This window comes from Salmo salar, chromosome 11 (assembly GCF_965601325.2).
Source record: "Salmo salar chromosome 11, fSalSal1, whole genome shotgun sequence".
NCBI lineage: Eukaryota > Metazoa > Chordata > Actinopteri > Salmoniformes > Salmonidae > Salmo > Salmo salar.
Genome location: NC_138301.1, coordinates 38,850,001 through 38,867,500, shown reverse-complemented (window position 1 = coordinate 38,867,500; position 17,500 = coordinate 38,850,001). Strand labels below are relative to the sequence as shown.

At 45.6% G+C, this 17,500-nt stretch overlaps 1 protein-coding gene across 2 annotated transcripts in view; it reads left to right on the top strand.

Annotated features, from left to right (window-relative positions):
• LOC106562743 (UPF0606 protein KIAA1549L) overlaps positions 1-17,500 on the top strand; it is a 128,216-nt gene that overhangs the window by 87,076 nt on the left and 23,640 nt on the right. For both annotated transcript variants that reach the window (XM_082957906.1, XM_045689495.2), the window contains 3 exons: positions 2,195-2,358; positions 2,689-2,727; positions 13,311-13,510. In XM_082957906.1, coding sequence (XP_082814032.1) covers positions 2,195-2,358; positions 2,689-2,727; positions 13,311-13,510 — 403 coding nt within the window. The remainder of the gene's footprint in view (positions 1-2,194; positions 2,359-2,688; positions 2,728-13,310; positions 13,511-17,500) is intronic.

Here is a 17,500-nt window from a genome sequence, read left to right as displayed (position 1 = left end):
TGTGTCAGAGTGGGTGTACAGGACAGGACATACTATCTCTGTGTCAGAGTGGGTGTACAGTACAGGACATACTATCGCTGTGTCAGAGTGAGTGTACAGTACAGGACATACTATCTCTGTGTCAGAGTGGGTGTACAGGACACACTATCTCTGTGTCAGAGTGGGTGTACAGGACAGGACATACTATCTATGTGTCAGAGTGAGTGTACAGTACAGGACATACTCTCTCTGTGTCAGAGTGGGTGTACAGTACAGGACATACTATCTCTGTGTCAGAGTGGGTGTACAGGACATACTATCTCTGTGTCAGAGTGGGTGTACAGTACAGGACATACTATCTCTGTGTCAGAGTGGGTGTACAGTACAGGACATACTATCTCTGTGTCAGAGTGGGTGTACAGGACATACTATCTCTGTGTCAGAGTGGGTGTACAGTACAGGACATACTATCTCTGTGTCAGTGTGGGTGTACAGGACACACTATCTCTGTGTCAGAGTGGGTGTACAGTACAGGACATACTATCTCTGTGTCAGAGTGGGTGTACAGGACATACTATCTCTGTGTCAGAGTGGGTGTACAGTACAGGACATACTATCTCTGTGTCAGAGTGGGTGTACAGGACATACTATCTCTGTGTCAGAGTGGGTGTACAGGACATACTATCTCTGTGTCAGAGTGGGTGTACAGGACATACTATCTCTGTGTCAGAGTGGGTGTACAGTACAGGACATACTATCTCTGTGTCAGAGTGGGTGTACAGTACAGGACATACTATCTCTGTGTCAGAGTGGGTGTACAGGACATACTATCTCTGTGTCAGAGTGGGTGTACAGTACAGGACATACTATCTCTGTGTCAGAGTGGGTGTACAGGACATACTATCTCTGTGTTTAAGATGGAAAGCGTAGGTTTCAGAACAGAACAATGAAAAGCCTCAGGCATAACACTCATTATTACTCACATTGGGGGAGTTTCTTCTTGACAGTATTTTTAGCATATCATTATTGTATTTCTCTCAGATTGCTGTGACTGCTAAAGGAAGTGAGAACAGTATGGGACGTGTCTGTAGAGGTACGGCATAATGAAGGGAGAGGATGGAGGAAGTGAGAACAGTATGGGACGTGTCTGTAGAGGTACGGCATAATGAAGGGAGAGGATGGAGGAAGTGAGAACAGTATGAGACGTGCCTGTAGAGGTACGGCATAATGAAGGGAGAGGATGGAGGAAGTGAGAACAGTATGGGACGTGTCTGTAGAGGTACGGCATAATGAAGGGAGAGGATGGAGGAAGTGAGAACAGTATGAGACGTGTCTGTAGAGGTACGGCATAATGAAGGGAGAGGATGGAGGAAGTGAGAACAGTATGAGACGTGTCTGTAGAGGTACGGCATAATGAAGGGAGAGGATGGAGGAAGTGAGAACAGTATGAGACGTGCCTGTAGAGGTACGGCATAATGAAGGGAGAGGATGGAGGAAGTGAGAACAGTATGGGATGTGTCTGTAGAGGTACGGCATAATGAAGGGAGAGGATGGAGGAAGTGAGAACAGTATGGGATGTGTCTGTAGAGGTACGGCATAATGAAGGGAGAGGATGGTGGAAGTGAGAACAGTATGGGATGTGTCTGTAGAGGTACGGCATAATGAAGGGAGAGGATGGAGGAAGTGAGAACAGTATGAGACGTGCCTGTAGAGGTAGGGCATAATGAAGGGAGAGGATGGAGGAAGTGAGAACAGTATGAGACGTGCCTGTAGAGGTACGGCATAATGAAGGGAGAGGATGGAGGAAGTGAGAACAGTATGAGACGTGCCTGTAGAGGTAGGGCATAATGAAGGGAGAGGATGGAGGAAGTGAGAACAGTATGAGACGTGCCTGTAGAGGTACGGCATAATGAAGGGAGAGGATGGAGGAAGTGAGAACAGTATGAGACGTGTCTGTAGAGGTACGGCATAATGAAGGGAGAGGATGGACTACTGCTGTGATGTTGATTGATGTGTTCATCAATACCATCATTGAGGAACATTTCTCCTGCGGACGCTTTTACCTCAGTAAAACATATCCACTGTTACTGTGTTCTATTATTGATGATTACATGATGACAATTCTTATACACAGCACCACAATAGGAGGGAATATGTTGTGTGTGTGTGTTGATCCGTGCTCTCACAAAGTGTTCCTGTGTGTTTCCCCTTGTAGCCGTGGTGAAGAATCCTCCCAACAATCTGTGGATCATCGCAGCGGTGCTGGCCCCTATCGCCGTGGTAACGCTCATCATCATCATCATCACCGCCGTGCTCTGCCGGAAGAACAAGAGCGACTTCAAAGCCGACGCCATGGGCAACCTCAACCCCCGTGTCAAGGTGGGCAGAGACACACACACACACACACACCAGGTATAGGTAAATCCAGATGAAAACTGGACACACTGCAAAAAAATTATTGTATTGAGTTGATTTCCCTTACCCCAAAAAATCAAGCTTTTTTTAGGTTGAAATCAGCAGAATGATCTGCCAGTGCAGTGATTATTCATCTTGGTAAGATGTCAGGTAAATCTATTGTTTGGGTAAACCTAGCAGATCATTGCCTATTTCTGCAGTGCATGTTTTCAGCCTACAGTCAAACTGAAGAGAGACGGGAGGAGGAAATGGATGAAGACATGTCTCTTTGACACGGTTTGTCTTGTTTTTCAGACGTCATATCGGAGGGATGTTACAGGATATTACCACCAGGTATCTACCTTGTTTCTCTCTGGTGTCTGTCCTTGTTTCTCTCTGGTGTCTGTCCTTGTTTCTCTCTGGTGTCTGTCCTTGTTTCTCTCTGGTGTCTGTCCTTGTTTCTCTCTGGTGTCTGTCCTTGTTTCTCTCTGGTGTCTGTCCTTGTTTCTCTCTGGTGTCTGTCCTTGTTTCTCTCTGGTGTCTGTCCTTGTTTCTCTCTGGTGTCTGTCCTTGTTTCTCTCTGGTGTCTGTCCTTGTTTCTCTCTGGTGTCTGTCCTTGTTTCTCTCTGGTGTCTGTCCTTGTTTCTCTCTGGTGTCTGTCCTTGTTTCTCTCTGGTGTCTGTCCTTGTTTCTCTCTGGTGTCTGTCCTTGTTTCTCTCTGGTGTCTGTCCTTGTTGTGAGCTGTGTGTGTCACAGGTTGGTGGCACCTTCATTGGGGAGGACAGGCTCATGGTAATGACTGGAGAGAAATAAGTAGAATGGCATCAATTACATTAAACACATGGTTTGATGCCATTCCATTTGCTCCGTTTCAGCCATTATAATGGCTCCACTGGTTTATGGAAATAAGTAGAATGGTATCAATTACATTAAACACATGGTTTGATGCCATTCCATTTGCTCCGTTTCAGCCATTATATTGCCTCCACTGGTTTATGTCTACTAGAGGAGTGCAGGGTAATGGGGTGTCTGACTGGCATATGAAATAGGGATACGGATATGCTGCAGTTGAAATAAAGTTTGAATAGTCACTATTACATTTGATGGGTGTGTTTGTTTAGGCGATTGTGTGTGTGTGTATTAGGGTTGGGTGGTATCCAGATGTTCATATCTTTATACCATTCTTCTCTCATCCTGGGATTTACAGTATTATCAACTTAGTACACAAGGTGGCGCCAGACAAAATTGGGCATCTATTACCAGAATGCTAACAAAATTATCACAAGTAATAGCGAATTTCCATGGAGGCTGCAAGCTAAATATGCTAACGAGTGAATTTTTTAATCAAATCAAATCAAATGTATTTATATAGCCCTTCTTACATCAGCTGATATCTCAAAGTGCTGTACAGAAAACCAGCCTAAAACCCCAAACAGCAAGCAATGCAGGTGTAGAAGCACGGTGGCTAGGAAAAACTCCCTAGAAAGGCCAAAACCTAGGAAGAAACCTAGAGAGGAACTAGGCTGTGAGGGGTGGCCAGTCCTCTTCTGGCTGTGCCAGGTGGAGATTATAACAATATACAAATTGCTAAGACAGGCAATCCAGCACATAAAGTTATACATATATAGGTAGGAGCTGCCGAATGTCAAGCGAATGTGAGAGACATTGCGCAAATTAACAAAGTTTTGACACATGCTTGTGTAACAGTGTAGGTTGCGTCCCTCTCTTCGCCCCAACCTGGGCTCGAACCAGGGACCCTTGCACACATCAACAACTGACACCCACAAAGCATCGTTACCCATCGCGCCACAAAAGCCGCGGCCCTTGCAACGCAAGGGGAACAACCACTTCAGGTCTCAGAGCGAGTGACGTCACCGATTGAAATGCTATTAGCGCGCACCACCGCTAACTAACTAGCCATTTCACATCGGTTACACTCGCCCCCCTTTTGACCTCCTCCTTTTCCGCAGCAACCAATGATCCGGATCACGGCACCAATGTAACAGTGTAGGTTCCGTCCCTCTCTTCGCCCCAACCTGGGCTCGAACCAGGGACCCTTGCACACATCAACAACTGACACCGCGGAAGCATCGTTACCCATCGCGCCACAAAAGCCGCGGCCCTTGCAACGCAAGGGGAACAACCACTTCAGGTCTCAGAGCGAGTGACGTCACCGATTGAAACACTATTAGCGCGCACCACCGCTAACTAACTAGCCATTTCACATCGGTTACACTTGTCTGAAGGAAGAACAGTACTGGCTCTGGAGCAGCATGTGTACACACTGTGTCTGTGTGGAGTCTGGAGTTGCTAGGGCAATGGGCCTGCCTGGTAAGCTTGGAGTAGAGGGTGAAGGAGCAGATAGTCCGAGAACAGAGAGGAGAAAAAAACGCAAGGAAATCAAGATAGGGCTTTGACTTCTCAAACGCGGCAGAAATCTAACACAATATGATGCCCCCTCACCTTATTAATTCAGCCACTTACTTAGATAACTATCAAGTAAAATTTAGGGGTCTCGTTAACTGAGAATTTTGTGTTTTTCACGCAGGAAAAAATATAAAATGCATAAGAAATATCTTGCTGTGCTTTATAAACACAGATGTAAAATGCTTCTTATTATAATTTCTGGTTGACAGGCATTCTATCAGCAGACAGCGCTCTGAAAAAGACCTTGCTTTTTAATTGTAAGCTTATTTACTTGTGTGACTGCCAGCCAAATAGCGTTGCGTGACTGCCAGCCAAATTCTTTTGTCATCTGATGAAAATGAATATATTTTCTGCCGAATGTGTTACACCTATGTATTTTCTGTGAAGGAACACTGTAGTTGCACGTCCCTGATCACTCTATTGAAGCAAAAAACACTGTTGACTTTCAATATAAAACGCAACCCCTGGCAATACACAGCTGGACTCACCTGCTCCTGCTTTCTCCCATTGTGATATTTACAAACAAACACGTGACTGGCCCAGCTGTTCTGGGGAACCACGGTAAGCTTTATAATTAAGCAATAAGGCACGAGGGGGTGTGGTATATGGCCAATATACTACGGCTAAGGGCTGTGCCTGGACACAGCCCTTAGCCGTGGGTTATTGGCCATATACAACAAAACCCTGAGATGCCTTATTGCTATTATAAACTGATTACCAACGTAATTAGAGCAGTAAAAATACATGTTTTGTCATACCCGTGGTATACGGTCTGATATACTATGGCTATCAGCCAATCAGCATTCAGGGCTCGAACCACCCACTTTATAATGTAAAATAATGTGACAGGTGAAATGAACGCGATCTGCTTTATATCCTATCATACTGCAGGTATTTACTTAAAAAGTAGCTACAAATATAAAAATGGATTGAAAAACGTATTGACGGTATTGAAAAACCATCCCGTGGCTATTTCCAAATACCCCGGTATAGGGTATATATGGTATACCGCCCAAGCCTAGTGTGTAGGCTACTGTGAGTGAGGGAGACGAGAGACCGCAACCAACCTAGCCGACTCACTCGGTAGTAGACTAAAAGCTGTGTGTATGCATGTCAATGCGTGTGCGTGCGTGCGTGTACATGCGAGTGTATGCGTGTGTGTACTCTGAAACGAGCTCTTGGTGCATATTGCTGGAACAAGGTCAGATGTTCTCATCTTAATTGGGTAAAAATAGTCTAGCCGAGACACTAATGATTCTCCTGGGTCAGTACACAGTATAAATACACACAGATCCTACCTATACCATTACACCTGACTCCCTTCTATATATCTAATAATGTATGTAGTCTCATTGTTAACCTTCTAGACCTCGTTTGTCTTTGTTAAGAAGCAGACACACACGTGCAAACACACACACCTACCCCTGTTCTGACCTAGTTTACCTCTGTATGCGTTGTCATTCGCTATTGTTTGTATCAGTTTGTTTGGCATTATAGATCAGTTAGTTCACCATTACAGTAATACAATAACCAATCACCAATGTTCATTTTCTATGCAAAGACATGGTCCATATTTTGCAGTATAGCAGTATCCCAAGAGGGAGCTTTTGCCTGAACTTTAATATGGAATAACAAGCAGGATCAAATCACATTGTATTTGTCACATGCTTGGTAAACAACAGGTGTAGTCTAACAGTGAAATGCTTACTGATGGGCCCTTCCCAACAATGCAGAGAGAAACAACAGGTGTAGACTAACAGTGAAATGCTTACTGATGGGCCCTTCCCAACAATGCAGATAGAAACAACAGGTGTAGTCTAACAGTGAAATGCTTACTGATGGGCCCTTCCCAACAATGCAGATAGAAACAGTATTATAATAATAGAAAAATTATAATAATATGAGGAATAAATCCACAATGACTAATAATAACTTGGCTATATACACGGGGTACCAGTACCAACTAGATGTGAAGGGGTACAAGGTAATAACTTGGCTGTATACACGAGGTACCAGTACCAACTAGATGTGAAGGGGTACAAGGTAATAACTTGGCTATATACACGGGGTACCAGTACCAACTAGATGTGAAGGGGTACAAGGTAATAACTTGGCTGTATACACGAGGTACCAGTACCAACTAGATGTGAAGGGGTACAAGGTAATAACTTGGCTATATACACGGGGTACCAGTACCAACTAGATGTGAAGGGGTACAAGGTAATAACTTGGCTGTATACACGAGGTACCAGTACCAACTAGATGTGCAGGGGTACAAGGTAATAACTTGGCTATATACACGGGGTACCAGTACCAACTAGATGTGAAGGGGTACAAGGTAATAACTTGGCTATATACACGGGGTACCAGTACCAACTAGATGTGCAGGGGTACAAGGTAATAACTTGGCTATATACACGGGGTACCAGTACCAACTAGATGTGCAGGGGTACAAGGTAATAACTTGGCTATATACACGGGGTACCAGTACCAACTAGATGTGCAGGGGTACAAGGTAATAACTTGGCTATATACACGGGGTACCAGTACCAACTAGATGTGCAGGGGTACAAGGTAATAACTTGGCTATATACACGGGGTACCAGTACCAACTAGATGTGCAGGGGTACAAGGTAATAACTTGGCTATATACACGGGGTACCAGTACCGACTAGATGTGCAGGGGTACAAGGTAATTGAGGTAGATATGTACATATAGATAGGGATAAAGTGACTAGGCAACAGGATAGATAAGACAGTAGCAGCAACGTATGTGATGACGTTTACATTTTAGTCATTTAGCTCTTATTTAGATGAGTTAAAAGAGTTAGTGCAAAAAAGGTAATTGCAGATAGTCCGGGTAGTTATTGGTTGACTATTTAACTAACTATTTAACAGTCTTATGGCTTGGGGGTAGAAGCTGTTCAGGGTCCTTTTGGTTCCAGATTTGGTGCATCGGTACCACTTGCCGTGCTGCAGCAGAGAGAACAGTCTATGACTTGGGTGTCTGGAGTCTTTGACAATTTTTAGGGCCTTTCTCTGACACCACCTGGTATAGAGGTCCTGAATGTACTCAGCCGTACGCACTACGCTCTGTAGTGCCTTGTGGTCGGATACCAAGCAGTGTCCATACCAAGCAGTGATGCAGCCAGTCAAGATTCTCTCAATGGTTCAGCTGTAGAACTTTTTGAGGATCTGAGGACCCATGCCAAATCTTTTCAGCCTCATGAGAGGCATTGTCGTGCACTCTTCACGATTGTGTTGGTGTGTGTGGACCATGATAATTCCTTTGTGATGTGGACACCAAAGAACTTGAAGCTCTTGACCTGCTCCACTACAGCCCCATCAATGTGGATGGGGGTGTGCTCGGACCGCCGTTTCCTGTAGTCCAGATCAGCTCCTTTGTCTTGATGATGTTATGGGAGAGGTTGTTGTTGTTGTCTCTGACCTCCTCCCTATAGGCTGTCTCATCGTTGTCGGTGGTATCCAATTATGGTATTGGAGTCATGCTTGACCACAAAGTTGTGGGTGAACAGGGAGTACAGGAGGGGACTAAGCACGCACTTCTGAGTGGCCCCCGTGTTGAGGGTCTGCGTGGTGGATGGGTTGTTGCCTACCCTGTTTAATCCCAGGGTCCTTAGCTTAGTGGTGAGCTTGGAGTCAATGAACATCATTCTCATGTACAGTAGGTTCTCCTTTTGTCCAGGTGGGAAAGGGCAGTGTGGATTGCAATAGAGATTGCGTCATCTGTGGATATGTGGCGGTATGTGAATTGTAGTGGATCCAGGCTGTCTGGGATGAAGGTGTTGATGTGAGCCATGACAAGCCATTCAAAGCATTTCATGGCTACAGATGTGACTGCTACGGGCCGATAGTCATTTCGTCAGATTACCTTGGCGTTCTTGGGCACAGGGACTATGGTGTTTTTAAAAAATGTATTTACATTTTAATTTAACTAGGCAAGTCAGTTAAGAACAAATTCTTATTTACAATGATGGCCTACACCGGCCAAAACCGAACAACGCTGGGTCAATTGTGTGCCGCCCTATGGGACTCCCAATCATGGCCAGTTGTGATACAGCCTGGATTCAAACCAGGGTGTCTGTAGTGATGCCTCAAGCACTGAGATGCAGTGCCGTTAGACCGCTGCGCCACTCGGGAGGCCTTGAAACATGTAGGATTACAGACTGGGTCAGGGAGAGGTTGAAAATGTCAGTGAAGACACTTGCCAGCTGATCAGCGCATGGCTCTGAGTACATGTCCTGGTAATCCATCTGGCTCTACGGCCTTGTGAATGTTGACCTGTTTAAGGGTCTTACTACATCGACTCTGGAGAGCGTGATCACACTGTCGTCCGGAACAGTTGGTGCTCTCATGCATGGTTCAGTGTTGCTAGCCTTGAAGCCAGCATAGAAGGTATTTAGCTCGTCTGGTAGGATCGCATCACTGGACAGCTCGCGTCTGGGTTTCCCTTTGTAATCCGTGCTAGTTTGCAAGCCCTTCCACATTTGGTGAGCGACAGAGCCGGTGTAGTAGGATTCGATCTTAGTCCTGTATTGACACTTTGCCTGTTTGATGGTTCGTCGGAGGGCTTAGCGGGATTTCTTAGAAGCGTCCAGATTAGTGTCCCGCTCCTTTAAAGTGGCAGCTCTAACCTTTAGCTCAGTGCAGATATTTCCTGTAATCCATGGCTTCTGATTGGAATGAAGGGACAATGTCGTCTATGCCCTTATTAATGAAGCCGGTGACTGATGTGGTTAGCTCCTCAATGCCATCGGATGAATCCCGGAACATATTCCAGTCTATGCAAGTGAAACAGTCCTGTAGTTTAGCATGTGTGTGTGTTAGTGCAGTAGCCTATCCACCATCAGTGGATCAATGATAGAAACTCCATTATGTTTACCAAAGGGATATCCCTCTGCCTGTCTGTGTGTCCACCTTTCACTCTCTCTGTTTGTTTCTGTCTATCTTTGCACCATCAGCCAGTCTGTACAGTATATTGAGGTGGATGTTATTAAGGCAGAAACTGTGAAATGTGCTGGGGACCCTGAGGAGTGAACCTATGGGGCTAAAGCTGGTTCTTGCTGTGTTGGAGCAGTCCAGTTGTCAATATGAGGGATGGACAAATACCTTGGGAATTTGCATTCTATCACACTTTTTTTAAAATGTACATCACTTGGGGAAAAACGAATTGAATAGTGATACTGTGAATATCACCTCAGTGATACTGTCATGCTGTGTGATTGCAGATGTAGCACTTTCCCTCTATATCCCTCTGAGAGCCACTCCTCTGACAGCCCTGCAGCCAGCACTTTCCCTCTATATCCCTCTGAGAACCACCCCTCTGACAGCCCTGCAGCCAGCACTTCCCCTCTATATCCCTCTGAGAACCACCCCTCTGACAGCCCTGCAGCCAGCACTTTCCCTCTATATCCCTCTGAGTACCACTCCTCTGACAGTCCATGCAGCCAGCACTTTTAGTCTGCGTGAAAACTTCACCACCATCCACACCTCTGTGTGTGTGTGCGTGTGTGTGTGTGTGTGTGTGTGTGTGTGTGTGTGTGTGTGTGTGTGTGTGTGTGTGTGTGTGTGTGTGTGTGTGTGTGTGTGTGTGTGTGTGTGTGTGTGTGTGTTTAAGACTTGTATATAAACCCCACTGTGTCTCTCTCCTCTTCTGGCTGGAGTCTGACTACATTAGAATATTTTTGAGAAGTCTTTGAATCTCATCATTTTATTGCCCACTGTGATTCATTTATTAGACATTAGAAGGAGAGAAAGTGAGATCAAAGATGTCTTCAGAAAACGATGTTTATGGAGTTCAAGACACAGGATAGATGTCCCATTAATACATGAACTACAGTTCTGAAAATTCATTTAGGCATTTCGGTTTTATGTCTGAATGTGTGTGTCTGTCTGACTGCCTGTATGTCTCTTTAAATGTGTGTATCAATCAATCAAATGTATTTATAAAGCCCTTCTTACATCAGCTGATGTCACAAAGTGCTGTACAGAAACCCAGCCTAAAACCCCAAACAGTAAGCAATGCAGGTGTAGAAGCACGGTGGCTAGGAAAAACTCCCTAGAAAGGTCAGAACCTAGGAAGAAACCTAGAGAGGAACCAGGCTGTGAGGGGTGGCCAGTTCTCTTCTGGCTGTGCCGGGTGGAGATTATAACAGAACATGGCCAAGATGTTAAAATGTTCATAGATGACCAGCAGGGTCAAATAATAATAATAATAATAATCACAGTGGTTGTCGAGGGTGCAACAAGTCAGCACCTCAGGAGTAAATGTCAGTTGGCTTTTCATAGCCGATCATTGAGAGTATCTCTACCGCTCCTGCTGTCTCTAGAGAGTTGAAAACAGCAGGTCTGGGACAGGTAGCACGTCCGGTGAACAGGTCAGGGTTCCATAGCCGTAGGCAGAACAGTTGAAACGGGAGCAGCAGCACGGCCAGGTGGACTGGGGACAGCAAGGAGTCATCAGGCCAGGTAGTCCTGAGGCATGGTCCTAGGGCTCAGGTCCTCTGAGAGAGAGAAAGAGAGAATTAGAGAGAGCATACTTAAATTCACACAGGACACCAGATAAGATAGGATAAATACTCCAGATATAGCAGACTGACCCTAGCCTCCCGACACATGAACTATTGCAGCATAAATACTGGAGGCTGAGACAGGAGGGGTTGGGAGACACTGTGGCCCCGTCTGATGATACCATCGGGCAGGGTCAAACAGGCAGGATATAACCCCACCCACTTTGCCAAAGCACAGCCCCCACAAGAATAGAGGGATATCTTCAACCACCAACTCACCATCCTGAGTAAAGCCTGAGTATAGCCCAAACCCAAGGGGGGGCGCCAACCCAGACAGGAAGATCACGTCAGTGACTCAGCCCACTCAAGTGACGCACCCCTCCTAGGGACGGCATGGAAGAGCACCAGTAAGCCAGTGACTCAGCCCCTGTAATAGGGTTTGAGGCAGAGAATCCCAGTGGAGAGAGGGGAACCGGCCAGGCAGAGACAGCAAGGGCGGTTCGTTGCTCCAGTGCCTTTCCGTTCACCTTCACACTCCTGGGCCAGACTACACTCAATCATAGGACCTACTGAAGAGATGAGTCTTCAATAAAGACTTAAAGGTCGAGACCGAGTCGGCGTCTCTCACATGTATAGGCAGACCATTCCATAAAAATGGAGCTCTATCGGAGAAAGCCCTGCCTCCAGCTGTTTGCTTAGAAATTCTAGGGACAGTAAGGAGGCCTGGGTCTTGTGACCGTAGCGTACATGTAGGTATGTACGGCAGGACCAAATCGAAAAGATAGGTAGGAGCAAACCCATGTAATGCTTTGTAGGTTAGCAGTAAAACCTTGAAATCAGCCCTTGCTTTAACAGGAAGCCAGTGTAGAGAGGCTAGCACTGGAGTAATATGATACATTTTTTGGTTCTAGTTAAGATTCTAACTGAAGTTTATTTAGTGCTTTATCCGGGTATCTGGAAAGTAGAGCATTGCAGTCGTCTAACCTAGAAATGACAAAACCATGGATTACATTTTCTGCATCATTTTTGGACAGAAATTTTCAGATTTTTGCAACGTTACATAGATGGAAAAAAGCTGTCCTTGAAACAGTCTTGATATGTTCGTCAAAAGAGAGATCAGGGTGCAGAGTAACGCCGAGGTCCTTCACAGTTTTATTTTAGACCACAGTACAACCATCAAGATTAATTGTCAGATTGAACAGAAGATCTCTTTTGATTCTTGGGACCTAGAACTAGCATCTCTGTTTTGTTCAAGTTTAAAAGTAGATAATTTGCCGCCATCCACTTCCTTATGTCTGAAACACAGGCTTCCAGGGAGGGCAATTTTGGGGCTTCACCATGTTTCATCGAAATGTACAGCTGTGTGTCATCTGCAGCAGTGGAAGTTAACATTATGTTTCCGAATGACATCACCTAGAGGTAAAATATATAGTGAAAACAATAGTGGTCATAAAATGGAGCCTTGTGGAACACTGAAATTTACAGTTGATTTGAGGACAAACCATTCACAGAGACAAACTGATATCTTTCCGACAGATAAGAGCTAAACCAGGCCAGAACTTGTCCGTGTAGACCAATTTGGGTTTCCAATCTCTCCAAAAGAATGTGGTGATCGATGGTATCAAAAGCAGCACTAAGGTCTAGGAGCACGAGGACAGATGCAGAGCTTCGGTCTGACGCCATTGAAAGGTCATTTACCACCTTCACAAGTGCAGTATGTCTCTTTAAATGTGTGTATGTCTCTTTACATGTGCGTTTGTCTCTGTCTGTGTATACATAATATGCTGACCCTGTGTGTGTGTTTGTGTGTGTGTGTGCGCACGCGCTTGTGTGTGTGTGTGTGTGTGTGTGCGTGCGCGTGCGTACGTGCGTGCGTGCGTGTACAAGTGTGTGCCATCAGATGGCCATTGAGCCGGAGAGCTTGCATCCATCACTCACCTGTTGCCACTCATCTCTCTCCCCCCTTCGTCCTCCCTACAGCCTGTCCAGGGGTTTGACTATGCCAAGCAGCACCTGGGCCGGGTGCAGGGTGGGGAGGGAGAGACCCTCCCCGTGACCCAGGACACCCTGGTGCTGCCCCTGCCCATCCGGGAAGCCCCCCTCTCCCTCTCCCTGGAGAAGGCCCTGCACCAGGACGGCACCGCCAACAAGAAGACCCTCAACTCGGACATACGCAAGAGGTACGAAAGTCACATACACACCTCACATGGCCATACAGAGGGTGTCATGGGAATATAGCTACAGTTTAAAATACTTGTTTTGTGTTGAGCCAATCAGATGTGATGTTATTGAGCTGGATAAGCCAATTGTGCTCCTGCAGAGGAGAGAGGATGTGACTGGCTAGAAGCTGAGCTCCATTCACGTCAGACTATTGTTATTCAGTTAAATATAGAGAGGGGAGATATTTCAGGAATACATTTACTCTAGTATTCTTGTCTTGAAGAGCTTTCCTGAGATCAGTTGACCTCAGATTATTATCAGTTGAATCACAGCAATTTATTCAGGAATGGTATTTTTACCTCTGCTTTTGTCTACGTTAAAGGAATTTCCCTGATATCTTTCCATAACACTATTATGAGTGAATTGGCCCTGTGGGTAAAATCCTTAATGCTGTTCTGGATGAGACAATGATGTTACCACTGCGTTATCTCCTTACCTCATTTTAGTTTACTGTATGTCCTACTTTGATGTTGGCAAGATCTTCATAAAACCCTCACCATCCTAATGCGCTACACAGATGCCTAAAGTCTTCTTCCCATGTTTTCTGTTATTGTACTGTGGATGTTGACAGGCATCTCTAGTTAAAGGGATAGTCGAGGGTAGCCAGGTGGAATTCAGGGGCAGTTTGGAGGCTTTTAAATGACAAATTACAACGTGCTGACTTTAAGAGGCAGGGTTATAAGAGTTGTGGTGAAGCTCAGCTGTGGTCTGCCATGTATGATGTGATAGAATAGAATAGATTAGAACTGAATAGAATGGAATGGAATAGAATAGATTAGAACTGAATGGAATGGACTGGAATAGATTAGAACTGAATGGAGTAGAATAGATTAGATTAGAATGGAATGGAATGGAATGGAATAGAATAGATTAGAACTGAATAGAATTGAATAGATTAGAACTGAATAGAATGGAATGGAATAGAATAGATTAGAACTGAATGGAATGGACTGGAATAGAATAGAACTGAATGGAATGGAATGGAATAGAATAGATTAGAACTGAATAGAATTGAATAGATTAGAACTGAATAGAATAGAATAGAATAGATTAGAACTGAATGGAATGGAATGGAATAGATTAGAACTCAATAGAATAGAATGGAATGGAATAGAATAGATTAGAACTGAATGGAATAGAATAGATTAGAACTGAATGGAATGGAATAGATTAGAACTGAATGGAATAGATTTGAATTTAATAGAATAGAATAGATCAGAACTGAATAGAATGGAATGGAATAGAATAGATTAGAACTGAATGGAATGGATTATAACTTAATAGAATAGATCAGAACTGAATAGAATGGAATGAAATATAATATATTATAATTGAATAGAATGGAATAGATTAGAACTGAATGGAATGGAATAGAATAGAACGGAATAGATTATAACTTAATAGAATAGATCAGAACTGAATAGAATGGAATGGAATAGAATATATTAGAACTGAATGGAATAGAATAGAATAGAACACTCCTGTTCTCTGACATCATCATACTCCACTCCCATGCTGAGTAATAGTGAATCATTAGAGGGGTGTCTCTGTATGGGCAGGTGGAATCAACCAATCACCACATCTGACAGGGACAGGGGGGCCCTTAGGCAAATGCTAAATTGTTCTACGAGGGAGCAGAAAAGGACTTCATTTTTCATAATGCTACAAGAGAACAAGGATGGAATGAGGATTGGTTCTGGTGAAGTTTAGAATATGAAACAGATAAAGGGATTGTTTTTGGAGCATCTTGTGACCCTGAACTCAAGGTTCTGATCCTTCTCACCGTCAACAAAGTGATTCCTGTTATCTTTGGCTTCTCATTCATGGTTGGGCTGGTGTGTTGTTGTGACTGCCACTGGAACTGTTTTTAGAGAGGCTTTAGCTGATTCAAGACAAACAGCAGCTTGGTGTCATCATCACAGCCTTATCCACTTTGGTGACATCATCACAGCATAGATGATTATATGTTGTAACAGGCCCACAATGTGGTTACTTAAGTCCGATTTGGATATATTTGGCTGTTTTTGCTGCATAAGTTGTTTATTTTCAGTTTTAGAAGAATGCAAAACGCTAACTCCTGTTTGTATAAGCTGGTTAATCGGTGGTGGTAGTCAAAGTCATTTTTAACTGTAATTGATTGGTTGATTGGTGACGATGACATGAACATGTGTTGGGGTTGACATCCATAGAAGCATTATACTCTGATTTTTACTTCAACATAATGTGAGATATTGGATCTTTCCCCCACAACCCTTTCCCCATGTGTTTCCATGGGAATTCCATTGTTTTGGTTGAGTTCGATTGACCTCTTTACCGCATGAAAGATGTGCCTCCCGAGTGGCGCAGTGGTCTAAGGCTCTGCATCGCAGTGCTAGCTGTGCCACTAGAGATTCTGGGTTTGAGTCCAGGCTCTGTCGAAGCCGGCCGCGACCGGGAGACCCATGGGACGGCGCACAATTGGCCCAGCGTCATCCGGGTTAGGGGAGGGTTTGGCCCGCAGGGATGTCCTCGTCCCATCACGCACTAGCGACTCCTGTGGCGGGCCGGGCGCAGTGCACGCTGACAATGTCGCCAGGTATACGCTGTTTCCTGCGACACATTGGTGCGGCTGGCTTCCAGGTTAAGTGAGCATTGTGGCAAGAAGCATTACGGCTTGGCTGGGTTGTTGCGGAGGATGCACTGCTCTCGACATTCGCCTCTCCTGAGTCCGTACGGGAGTTGCAGCCATGAGACAAGACTGTAACTACCAATTGGATACCACGAAATTGGGGATAATTAAAAATATATATATATATCATGAAAGATTTGACGAATATCGTATCTTGTTAGATCAGATTTGTTGAAAGGGCGCCAGTCTGGTCAATAGAACACTGTTCAATCGACCCCTTAACAGCATCTATTATCCACTTTGGTGACATCATCACAGCCTTATCCACTGGTGACATCATCATAGCCTTATCCACTGGTGACATCATCACAGCCTTATCCACTTGGTGACATCATCACAGCCTTATCCACTTGGTGACATCATCACAGCCTTATCCACTTGGTGACATCATCACAGCCTTTTCCACTCATGACTTGCATTCCCCAGCACATTCATAGCACACTGTCTGTGCAAAACTATTGTCTCACTGCTGATTCACACACATAGGCAATATACTGAGAGACTGAATAAGGAAGACTACCACCACACCATCACCACCACCACCCCCCACACCATCACCACCATCACCACCACCACTACCCACACCATCACCATCACCCCCACACCACCACCACCACTACCACCCCCCACACCATCACCACCACCCCCCACACATCACCACCACCCCCCACACCATCACCATCACCACCACCCCCCACACCATCACCACCACCACCCCCCACACCATCACCACCACCACCACCACCACCACTCCCCACAGCATCACCACTACCACTACCACCACCCCCTACACCATCACCACCACCCCCACACCATCACTACCACCACCACCACCCCCCACTCCATCACCACCACCCCCACACCATCACCCCCACACCACCACCACCACTACCACCCCCCACACCATCACCACCACCCCCCACACATCACCACCACCACCACCCCCCACACCATCACCATCACCACCACCCCCCACACCATCACCACCACCCCCCACACCATCACCACCACCACCCCCACACCATCACCACTACCACCACCACCACTCCCCACAGCATCACCACTACCACCACCCCCTACACCATCACCACCACCCCCACACCATCACTACCACCACCACCACCCCCCACTCCATCACCACCACTACCACCACCCCCCACACCACCATCCCCCACACCCTCACCACCACCACCCCCCCACTCCATCACCACCACCCCCCACTCCATCACCACCACCACCACCCCCCACACCACCATCCCCCACACCCTCACCACCACCACCA